We start from the raw sequence: 12,514 nt of genomic DNA, 5'->3' as shown, positions 1-12,514 counted from the left end.
TTGATTTTAATCCAAAATCCTGAATATCATAATATAAACATTAGACTGTAAATTTATTTATTTATTTATTTCTATTGATTCCCTCTGGATGGAGGACACCCAGTTCTTTTATCCAAAACTTCTCCCGATTCTCTCTTTGCCTATTTTTGCCATGTACAATCCTGTTCAATCACAAGGATCTTGATGTGATCAAAATCTTTCAGATTGTGATCTGGTAACCTGAAGTGTTGGCTGACAAGAATATACGGTTTTTTTGTGAGGTCACTCCTGTGGCCATTAAGGCGTTTGTGAAATGGCTGCATAGATTCACCAACATATTGGAGACAACATACAGGACACTCAAGAAAGTAAATCACGTTTGAGCTTTTGCAGTTGACATTGCAGAAGATCTTGTATGTCTTTTCTGTGGTCTTACTTTGAAATGTTGATGAATGCTGCAAATGGTTGCAACATTTGCAGCGCTTGTCCCACAAGTCTGGCAATTAACTACAGTATGGTTAGGTTTAGAAAGGTCAGCACGGACAAGCATATTTCTCAGGCTGTTAGGTTGTTTGAAGGCAATTCAAACAACCTAACAGCCTGAGAAATATATAATATATAACTATACGATGATATTCAACACTTTTTAGTTTTTTGTTTTCGATCTATTTATCGGTATTGTTACACAATCTTTTAGATATATATACATAAATTATCACCAGATGTTTTTCGTCGCGGTAAATTTATATCTGATAATGGAGAATTGCCTTTTGCCAAATAAACATACCGATTTGTTATATCAGTATTTGAAATTCTATTTTTTTGCCGCCTATCAAAGTTCACTAACTTATGTTTGAAAATATATGAAAACAATTTGCCTAGTAAAAGATGTGAAAAAAACGAGACAGAAGACATCATTGGCAGGATATAGAAATACAAAATTGGAGATACAATCAAAATTTAACGGCTAAAAACCCACGAAAATCTGTACAAAAGATATCAAAAGAGTTGTCAATTTAAATCCTCTTTACCATAAAAGCTGGTCCTTATTCATCATTAATTACAAATTACACAGTAATATAGAGTTCATTCAATCGATCAAAATGTATTCTAAAACTGTTAGGGGATCATCAGCTTAGTAAACATAATTCGGTAATACCATGATTGCCAACACATTTTTCTTAATTTCCTGTTGAAAAATTAAGAAATCATTAAAAAAAAAGGGTTTCCACCAGCTTCCTCAGTCCCATATGATCTTTGATAAATTTGAGTACCCCTGTTATGTCCATTTTGGTTATAAACCCTCCTCATTCACTCAGAGCCCTAGCTCTCATTTTTTGTGTAAGATAAGGGTAAGTGTGAAAGAGAAGACACACTGACCTCACTCCGAAAAACAAACTCACCCTATCTATATAAATACCTAATAAAATTGTTTGTCATAATCTGTCTTATAGGTTAAGGGGATCAGTCAAACAGTAGACACAGCTCACATTATAATTGCACATTATAATTACATAATTGTTGTTTAATACTAATCTTGCATTAATGTGAAAGAGTTATCTTTTAGCTATCCATAAATACTACTTTTATACATTTTCAAGCATTATAAAGAAAGTTAAAGCATTTTAAAACTTGGGAATAGAAGTATAAAATCTTTGTATTGTGCTTACATAAGACAGCATAGAATACATAACATCTGATTACTTCCGAAATATCTATTGTTTCCGTGGTTGTTTACATATACGAAGAATATAAGTATGGAAGAAATAAGGGAGATAAGGGAGTTTCTTATAGAACTCGAAAACAACAAAGATGTTTACCTTCCAGGTGATATTGTTGCTGGAAACCTAGTATTAGAATTATGGTCGCCAATGCAAGTTAAAGGTAAAGTTGTTGGTTTTTGTCGTCAACAACCAAACTATGTAATTGATTATGTTATAAATATATATTTGTATGTATAATCAAGATTATAATCAAGATTAAAATAACAAGAAACTCTGATATATATGTAGGATCTGGAGCCTTGATGGTACTTCAAACAACGATGGTCACGCTGAAGTGCGACGGTCAACACTGAAGTGCGTTGGTTAAACACGCTGAAGTTCGATTGTGACATTGTGACATTCACTTGTTGATAACTGCGCTGATGTGCGATGGTGGTTACGCCGAAGTACAAAAGTACCTGATATTCTCACATTTAAAAGATCTTTTGATTTCTGTTTAGTTTAAAACAGAGTCTTTGAAATCTTCATTAAATTTTGTTTTAATCTAAGTTTGAATTTACTAATTTTTAGGTAGGAAGTAGTATAGTCAGAAAATATGATATTCACGGCTTGTGTGTCTATATAAGAGGGGCGAAATATACCAGTGACACAATCAAACTCATAGATCGAAAAAAAAATACTGATAAAGCCATGGCTAAAAAAGACATAGCATAGTACACAGGAAACAACATAGAACACTAAAGACTAAGCAAAACGAACCCCACCAAAACCTGGGGGTGATCTCAGGTGATAATATACATTTATTTCCCGTGCCTGAGGGAGATATGAAGAATTGATCACCCAAGAATATTCATATTTCATGAGGGCTCTTCCCGATTGAAATATGATATTTCAAGGGTGAAACATTCTTCAAATCTCCCTAGGCCTAGGGAAATGAATGGTTTTTTTTCAACTGCATTAGCTTCGTATACTATCTCAACTTCAAATATTAGTTTGCATACCGGCATTTTTTCTTATTCGCTTGTTTTTATTACTAAGCACGACATACATATTGAAAAACAGTACGGATAAACATTTTAAAACTATAAGTCTTTTTGTTTCAACGTCTGAAATAAATTTGAACACGACATTAATATTTGCTAAAGCTATTCAGAAATAAAAAAAGTTTAAGACGTTATGTACACGATTTAGTCCCGACGTTTCAGAGGGGAATATGATACTCAGATGTTAATATAAAGTTTTGTTCGACGTCACGTGTGAAAGTTTTAACCAATCAAATATTTCTTTCGCTATCAAAATTAACATGCAGCGGAATAATATAACTTGTCACGTTCACCACCAAAAACAAAAATAAACTGATTCGTCGCTGATGATAATAAAATAAATAAGGAAGTACAAGAAGGGACCAGTCAGATTAATTTTGGCCTAACATATTGTAGAAATTGAATTAAACATTGTCATCACAATAAAATAAGGCTACCGGGGCGGTGTTCTTACAATCAGCTTGATATAGCAAAAGCATTGCTAATGCTTGTTAGTAATTTCATTATTAAATTGTCCACACAAAATCGTTTAAAGCACACTTCAAGAAAAATTAACACCAATATTGAGATCAAACCATTTAATTGTCGTACAAAACGTTTGCGGCATTCTTTAGAACACTGGTTAGCTTATCTGCAAACCAAGTTCATATTTTTGCCGCTTTGACATTCTTTTTAGTTTTAAATATTTTGCAAATCTATCATTTTTTTTGTAACGTTGTATATGAACACGTCACAATATCCAATTATCATAACAAACCATCGCACATCAGTAAAAAGACCATCGTATTTCGGCGTGGACCATCGTACCAATCTTACCTCTGAGTTTATCAATTTCATAAAGTTCTGGCAAGATTATAAACATAAGAGCTCATAAGGCAATTTTAAGTATAACTAATGTTCCCATAGAGGCATAACTCATTTGTAACTTTTTGATCAGCACTGATTTCAAAACAAGTAAAAGACATTGCTACTATAGAACTCTGGCAAGAATTGTACACATGAAGGCGAAAATATTACTACTTTCAATATATTCAGTATTTCTTTCCAAAGGGGACTTCCTCTTTTATAAATGATTTCCATATTTGTCCAAGATATTACTGATATAAACTTTTGATATTAGTTTCATAAAAAAGAAAATGGTAATAATTATACACATCAAAGCGCTGACGATGCGATTTTTAATAATATTAATGTTCAAAAGGGGCATTACTCTTTAGAAAATATTTCATTGGCACCTGTTTTTAAAGTTTGCTGATATAAACCAATGCTATAATTTCAATAAAAGTCTGTCAAGAACTGTTCACACAGGAGCACTAACAAAACAGAAAGGACGGACGGACGTACAGACGGCCGTACAGAGGGACGCCTAATATTTCTATATCCTCCCCAACGCGTTACACGGTGGACAGTAAACAGTCGTTTGTCCTATGCAGTCAAGTCCAATCCAATCCAGTCCAGTGTAGTTCAGTCCAGTCCAAGTTATACACTTTGCCATCACAGGCTTGCTCTTTTTGATGGGATGAAGGAATGACAAAAAAAACACATGTCTGACTTTAAATTTGTCCTTTATTATCAAAAGGAAGGAGAAGCAACAAAATGATTAATATGTATAATTGGATAAATAAATCATATTAAGAAAAAAACATACATGTTTAAAATGACAAACCTTTATTGAACCATCCCACTTAAGGTTGCGTTACATTCGAATTTACCACTGCCAACTTGTATAAAAAATTACAGATTAAAAGTGCCTGACTTAAAATATATCAATTTTAAAATGATTTTTAAAACACTTATTAAAGATAATGTATCAGTTATCCATGGAGGGATGGGATATGATTTCAGTTCCCAAATGTTCCTGCCTATTTCAATCTGCAACTGAAGCGCATTATGAAATTAGATAAGAAACAGGGAAGGAATAAACTCTGTATTATACATTTATTCAACAAAAAGTCAAAGTGCTATGCCGCTTTTTATAACACCATCAAGAATGACAGAAAACTAGAATATTCCACTTAGTGTTGTGGATAAAATATGATGCTAATCTTTCAAATAGTTGAAAAAATTAATATTTTTTGAAGGTTTTTCTTGACGTATATGTATACCTATATATTTATCAGTTCATAAGAAATTCAAGAGCTTGCATTTCCTATCATAATTGTATAGATAAAGGGTTTTGTCTTACAAGGAAGCAATTGAGTCAAGAGTTCTAAGAGGTTAATTTGAAATCAGCTCTTCGGACATTTTACGGACGCCATCAGAATTGGTTAACCTTTATGGAATATCTGACGACGGTTATGTCCAATTGTCGTAACCACAATCCCGTCATCTATTCCTCGAATATGTAAAAACAAGATTTACCACCAAGTTGCCACATGTAGAGCAGGATATGCGATATATGATAATTAAGTATACTTAACCCCTAACGGGAGGGATTGTGCTTAATTTTCATATGTTGAAGACAATCTTTCGATCAATTTAAATGAGGTCATGAGCTGGCATGTCAGTAACTGCTGGAACTCCTTTTGTTAATTATGTTGATCATCGTTATTTTTCTAATTTTGTTTCCTATTCTAATATCGGACTTCTTTTAAACTGGGTACTGTACGTATTGCTGTGCATTTGGTTATTACACGTTTTAGTTAGCTATATGTATAGACGGAGGGTTGATATCTCATAAAATATGCTGAACCTAGCTGTTTTTATAGCCAGGAATCTCTTGGATTTGAAAGTCTTAGTTTGCGTTATTGTTAAAGTAGCAATACACAGTAAGGATTGAAGTTTGGAGTTTAAATTCACTGGTATTAAAGAGATAATCGTAACTGGCATTACGATTATCCCAATATGGCGACGGCAGATATAGATAGAATCTTTACAGTCATTTTTCTCAAATATAGCATGTTTTTGTCAATAGTTACTCAGCTGCAAGGGTTTTCTATACCATTACATCATATTTGAATCGTAACGGTGCACTGGAATTATCTAAGCGCTTTGAAAATTGCCGTTGAAAACTTCGGGATGATAGTCGTAACTCGGAAGAAAGATAATCGTAATTATGGTATTAAAAACTGAAATGGTAAAATTTAAAGATTTCAGTAATTTATCATGACTTAATGATGCCAGTTTCCGATATATATGCAGTGTATTGTCAAAAACACTACATAATTATGTAGCAGAATCATTGTACCTTCAATAAATAACTAAAAGTTTACAGTTTAACAAATTTTGCAAATCTGCTATATTTTGGGGCCAAAAAGGGGTCTCACCGGACCTACTCCTTTTATTTTGCTGTAGAAACAAGCATCACATTATTTTTTTCACATTTAACATTAAATAAATAAAAAAATATTTTTATCACAAAATCTGTTTTCCTAGATTTATTTCGCATTAATTTTAAAAACAGTGTTACTGTCAGTGTAGCATCCTTGCTTTGCAAATCCGATGTTCCACGTTGACAATTTGACCGGACCAGTGAATGTAACCAAGATGACTGGGTTTAAGTAAAGATAAATCAATCAGGAGCTGACTTTTATTTCACTACCAATCCAAATGGTGAAAAACTGAAATACAAATATAAACACAATTTTACAATGTGTTCAAATATAATTAAAGTCCTTTAAATACGGATAAACAGTTAATAGATATATAAAGCTGTTAATGTTCTTTATGATAATAAATAGATGAATATTCTTGCACACGTCGGGTTCTGTCTGAATTAAATTGTGTAATTGCAGATACGAACAGTTTGAACGGTTAAATGTTCATAGTTTCTTTATAAAAGAGAGACGAAAGATACCAGGGGGGACAGTCAAATCATAAATCGAAAATAAACTGACAACGCCATGGCTAAAAAAGAAAAGGACAAATAGACAACCAATAGTACACATGACACAGCATAGAAAACTAAAGAACAAACAACACGAACCCCACCAAAAAATAGGGGTGATCTCAGGTGCTCCGGAAGGGTAAGCAGATTTTGCTCCACATGTGGCGCCCATCGTGTTGCTTATGAATTAACAAATCCGGTAAATAGTCTAATTCGGTAGGTCACATTTATGAAAGGGAAAAGGATTGTAGTTACGACGTAAGGAACATATCCGATATCATTTGTGAAACGGTAATTCCATAAATCAATCAACTCGTGATGGCGTCCGTAAAATTAACAAAGAGATGATTTCACTTCAACATTTGGAACTCTTGATTTAATAGCTTCCTTGTTAGCAACAACCCTCTATCAAGAAAATCTTTTGATACATTCCAGTAGCACCTGCATACGGTGTATAGATCTCCCAATTGATGCGATATTCCCGTTTTTGCATTTCCTATCAAGAAAATCTTGATAGGAAATGCAAAAACGGGAATATCGCATCAATTGGGAGATCTATACACCGTATGCAGGTGCTACTGGAATGTTGATACTTAGAAATGGACAGTTCACAATTGGAAAGCTGAAATCATATCTTTTGTCGTAAAGTTTTATTTCCAATCGACCCTCATTGTCAATTTGTAGATGTAAGTCAAGATATGAGGCCGACTTAACTGTATTTGTTGTATCCTTTATCTCTAGTTCAATAGGATAGATGCGTTCGACGTAGTCACCATATTTTGAACGATTATTTAGTGAAAGAACATCATCTTTATAGCGGAAAGTAGAGTTAAAGGATATTGCAAACTCTAATCTTTCTTCCTAAGAAGTTCCTGTATGAAGTCAGCCTCATAATAATAACGAAACAAGTCGGCAAGAAGAGGGGCACAATTCGTTCTCATTGGAATGTCGACAGTCTGTTGAAAAACACGTTGTCTGAACGTTACAAATATGTTATCAATCAAGAAATCAAGCATCTTGATAATGTCAGTTTCAGAGAATTTTGTGTTTGAATCAGAGTGATCCTTTAAAGTAGGATTTATCCCTTATCTCTTCGTTGCCCGTTCTTTTTTTATGAAACAAAGCAATATAAACTCTTTCAATTTGTCTTTTAGTTTGGAATGTGGAATACTTGTATAAAGTGCAGAAAAGTCAAATGTTTTAATACTATTACAAGATGAAAGAGAGTTAGATTGTACGTACTCTAAAAGATCTTTGGAATTTTTAAATATCCACATCTAATTCATAAATTAAGAAAGAGATTTTGTTGAGCACTTGGAAGACCCAGCAATATGCCGTTGTTTGTAAGGACACTTATGCAGTTTGGATATCCAATACAGTGATGAAAGATCCAGTTCATCATCTTTAGTTGAAATTCCAAAGGAACATAGAACAGAACTATGATTATCCAGGATTTTCTCTTTGGTAAGTGTCGTGAGGGTATATGTTGGGTTTCCAAGTGAATTGTCAATACCTAATTCGTTTATCAAGCAGTTAAGGTTCATCATAACAAATGGACAAATATGGCCGTATTTTCACCTCAAAACTTACTCTGTGTACAGATTTACCTGTGCTGTTTGGGAAGTTTTAATGCCTAGCATCCACTAGATATATAAAAGTTATATGGATTTTGGGTTTAAGAAAGATAAAATCTTTCTTGGTTTTTGATGGACATTTTTTTTCCTTTCTGCAGAATGTGTAAAAATAAACAAACACCTGAAATACTTTGATACTGTCCACTCATTCACTCAGATAAACTCTTTAACTCACCTAAAGTTGTCACGACACTTGTTGTTCATGTCAAAAACTTTTTGTTGGCATTATCTATTTTTACAATAATCCAAATTTCCTTATTGGGTATTGCAATGTCAATGAAAGAATTAAGTTCCTGCGGAAATGCCATGTGTTAAACGGGATAGACCAAAAAGAATTTTAGGTTGATGTTGTCATTCACATTCTAATCAATTTAAACAGTTAAAGGGGCACTAGCTGTCAAATTCATGGTCACCGATTTGACTCAAATTCTCATATTTGATTTATAACAATGTAAAACAATGTCTAAAATAAACAGTTTACAGAGAATGGGATAGATAATATATAGGTTCGTTTCGTGTGTATTTTAGGTCAGACGCCATCTAATTAACTATCGATTTGACCTCAGATGACCATATAAGCGATATGAATAGATTAAACCAACACGTGCAATTGTATTTTTATAGGTCTGTTTGAATTTATTTTATAGATTAAAAATAGATGTTTCTCATTGCTTTTATCTGGGCGTCACTAGTAGATCTTGTGTGGATAAAATGCACTTCTGGCGTATTAAAATTTTCAACTTGTTGCCTTTTGTTGGCTGTTGTTCGTGTGTTTCTTTGTCAATTGTATTCTCCAATTTATTTATATTGTAGTCCTGTAGTGTTGAGTTGTCATCCTTATGTTATATTTCACATGGCTATAAAAGGTGAGGTTTGGCATGCCACAAAACCAGGTTCAACCCGCCATTTTTTTTCTTTAAAAATGTCCTGTACCAAGTCAGGAATATGGCCATTGTTATATTATAGTTCGTTTCTGTATGTGTTACATTTTAACGTTGCGTCGTTTGTTTTCTCTTATTTTTGAGTGTAAATTCACATTGCGATAAGACGTGTCACGGTACTTGTCTATCCCAAATTCATGTATTTGGTTTTGATGTTATATTTGTTATTCTCGTGGCATTTTGTCTGTTGCTTGGTCCGTTTCTGTGTGTGTTACATTGTAGTGTTGTGTCGTTGTTCTCCTCTTATATTTAATGCGTTTCCCTAAGTTTTAGTTTGTTACCCCGATTTTGTTTTTTGTTCATGGATTTATGAGTTTGAACATCGGTATACTACTGTTGCCTTTATTTAACCGTGTAAGAATGATTTTATGTGCATCGAATTAGTAAGCAAATGATTTGCCGTAGTTTCACTTTCATTGTTGACATTGTTATTCTTTAAATAACCAGTACACGTACAATGCATGCGTTGTCAATCTCTAACTACGGGTTAAATTGAAGTTCACATGAATACGGATTTAAAGAGGTCGACTCATTCACTTGCAAGTGAATAACTAATTATCAATGTTTCTTAGCGTAATTTGACAAAATTGAACCTTTTTGGCTGCAATTGTTATTTCACTATTTCACTTTCATTATTGTTTGAACAAAAAAAAGATCAAACTTTAGATTTTTTATATATCTCGTAGCTAGTGCCCCTTTAAATAAATTATTAATGTTAACTATATTAAGATTGGTTTTGAATTTCTTCCTTTTTCAGACCACGCTAATTGATATACATTAACTCGACACTGAATCAAAGTAAAACCTATCCATTGTGGCATCATATAATTTATTGTGACGTCAAAATTTTATGGGAACGTGTGTGTATAGGAAAACATAATCTAAAACCTCATTCATTTAAGATGCAAGTACATAAAAGCTGAATCAGAATGGTTAAACCCTTGTGTTCAATATGAAAATAATAATTAGAATGTCAAAATGTCAAAATCACTATTGGACTATGAGTATAAGTTTAGAGCAAAATTCGAGGGAAAACGGGAGGAGAGGTTGACGTAGTGTTCACGAAAAGCAAATGCTATTGGGGTATAAAAAATTGAGGAAAAAATATAACAGGGAGAGTTGAGTATGGAATGCCACAGCTGTCTTATGTAGAACTCTGATATTACTTTATGTTGTTTGGTCTTTACTTAATATGGTTTTGACACACCACATCTAACTTTAGTTCAATTCATATGTTGCGTTTTGTATACTGCAACATTGTTAATTTAGTACGCATATCCCAGAGCCCTCTTATCGGAAGCCCGAGCAAAAGCCCTTGTTCCGCGATAGAAAATTTAATTATGAACTCAAAAAGACATATAAAATAGCTCGAATTTCAACTCGAAATCTTAATTAATCTAAATGAGACTTAAGTTCGAATCTTACTCAAACTCTACCTCAAGAAGTGACTCAAATTCAAAGTTGTAACTAGAACTCTGCCTTTAAATGTGACTCAAACTCCAAATCCAACTCGAAACTCAATGCTAACTAGAACTTTAATTCTAAGCATGACTTGAATTCGAAAACTTACTCAAAGTTTAATTCAAACAGTAACCCGAACTGTCATTTGAACACTTATTAGATTATTCAAGGCATATACAACATGGAAATCTATCTAAAAATAGAACAGGTTTTACCTCAGCAAGTAATTGGATAACCACATTAAAGAATGACAGAACCACATCCAAGAATGACAAGACCACATCAAATAATGAAACAAACACATCAAGCAGCGTAAAATCGTCAAATTTTGAAACATCATTACGTAATGTTAAAACCATTTAAAGAATAGACAAATCATCATTACGAAATAACAAAACCACATCATGTAATGAAACAACTACATTACGTTGAGTCACATACACATCAAGTAATGTTAAAACCACATTGACTTACGACACAACCATATTAAATAATGGTGAAACCACATCGAGTAATGACAAAATCATATTGAGTAATGAAAAAACTATATCAAGTCAAAACGGAACCATATCGTGTAATATCGAAATATCATAAAGTAATAACTATTCCATATTGAGTTATATTAAAACATTATTACGTAATGTCAAAACCATACTAAGAAAAGACAAAATATCATTAAGTAATAATAAAACAACATAGAGTAATATCAGAGTTCCACATAAGACAGCTGTGGCGTTCCATAGTTGAGTCATCTTTTCACTTCCAGACTTAAGTTAAATAATGACCAATGTTATGTCTAAATAACTATGACAAGTCTCACAGTGTGGGAACGGAACTGTACGGTTTTCTACTAATTTGGTCATTCGGGAGACTGTCAAGCGGTGCTCCGACATTTGCAAAATAACAAGTTGCTTGATAGAAACTTTGATGAACTCATATGTTCCTATATAACGTTTCTGCTTAATAAACGAGTGACCGGTGAAAAATAATGTTCTTCCAAACCAACACCACAAACATCATAAACTTAGTCTTCTGTGCACGAATTTATCATTTTTTTCGTGTAAATTTCGTATAATCGTCAATTTTTTTTTTCTCAATCGGTCAGTGTTGTTGTCAAAATATGACAGGTAATTAAAGTTCGTGTTTTGAAGCCGAAGTTTAACGATTGTCACCTGTTTGTCAACAATCGACAAAAAATCAACAAAAAAGCATGAAATTTGAGCACGTGTTTAACATGTAAATTCTGATAATAGTCTATTTTAAGGACATCCATGCGTATTGTGATCACCGGATTTTTACGAGATGGGTCACACTGAGGTCACTTTGCATACGGAAAATATGTCAGGGAAATTGCTTCCTTTCCAGGAAGCAATTAAAATAATGTAAACTTCTTCTTAATATGAATAAATTAAAGAATTTTCTTCAGAAACAAATATATGTACATAAGTTTTATAATGAAAACTATCCATTGAGTTATAAAAAACACAATACAAGAACAGACAGACAGATACGGTTTTGATGTGTCGGTTTTAAAAGCTCTTCAGAGCTTATGTTTGTAATTGCTTGCTTATACCGACTCTAAACAAAGCTTTATGTCTTATGTTTTATGATGATTATCAGAATTATGTTTTTTGCTTTATCCTACATATCGGTCTACTTTTAATGTTATCCCTGTAAAACCTAAATGTCATAAATTACCCGGTACAATGAATCTATGTTTTTGATTTCAGATCAGAATATTGTCGAAAAAAATAGCTAAAAATTAATTGCGTTTCAATGTAAGAAAGAGTCCGGGGAAATGCCCAGAAGCAACGATTTTGCTTTATTTTTCTCAGAGCTTCTGGGGGCCTTGAGCGGCCCCCAGACCCCTTGTCAAAATAATTGCTTAAGCTCGGCGAATATGTTT

General features: G+C 33.1%; 1 protein-coding gene across 3 annotated transcripts in view; it reads left to right on the top strand.

Moving 5' to 3' along the window:
- The first annotated feature begins 1,683 nt into the window (after positions 1 to 1,683).
- Positions 1,684 to 12,514, top strand: part of LOC139510317 (arrestin domain-containing protein 3-like) — a 28,750-nt gene continuing 17,919 nt past the window's right edge. For all 3 annotated transcript variants that reach the window (XR_011661871.1, XM_071296830.1, XM_071296829.1), the window contains exon 1: positions 1,684 to 1,863. Coding sequence is in view for 2 of the 3 variants with exons in the window: in XM_071296830.1 (XP_071152931.1) it covers positions 1,737 to 1,863 (127 nt within the window). In the remaining variant the exon portion in view is untranslated. The remainder of the gene's footprint in view (positions 1,864 to 12,514) is intronic.

This window comes from Mytilus edulis, chromosome 2 (assembly GCF_963676685.1).
Source record: "Mytilus edulis chromosome 2, xbMytEdul2.2, whole genome shotgun sequence".
NCBI classification, from domain to species: domain Eukaryota; kingdom Metazoa; phylum Mollusca; class Bivalvia; order Mytilida; family Mytilidae; genus Mytilus; species Mytilus edulis.
The sequence above is the reverse complement of the archived record's forward strand: the minus strand, read 5'-3'. Positions and strand labels throughout refer to the sequence as shown.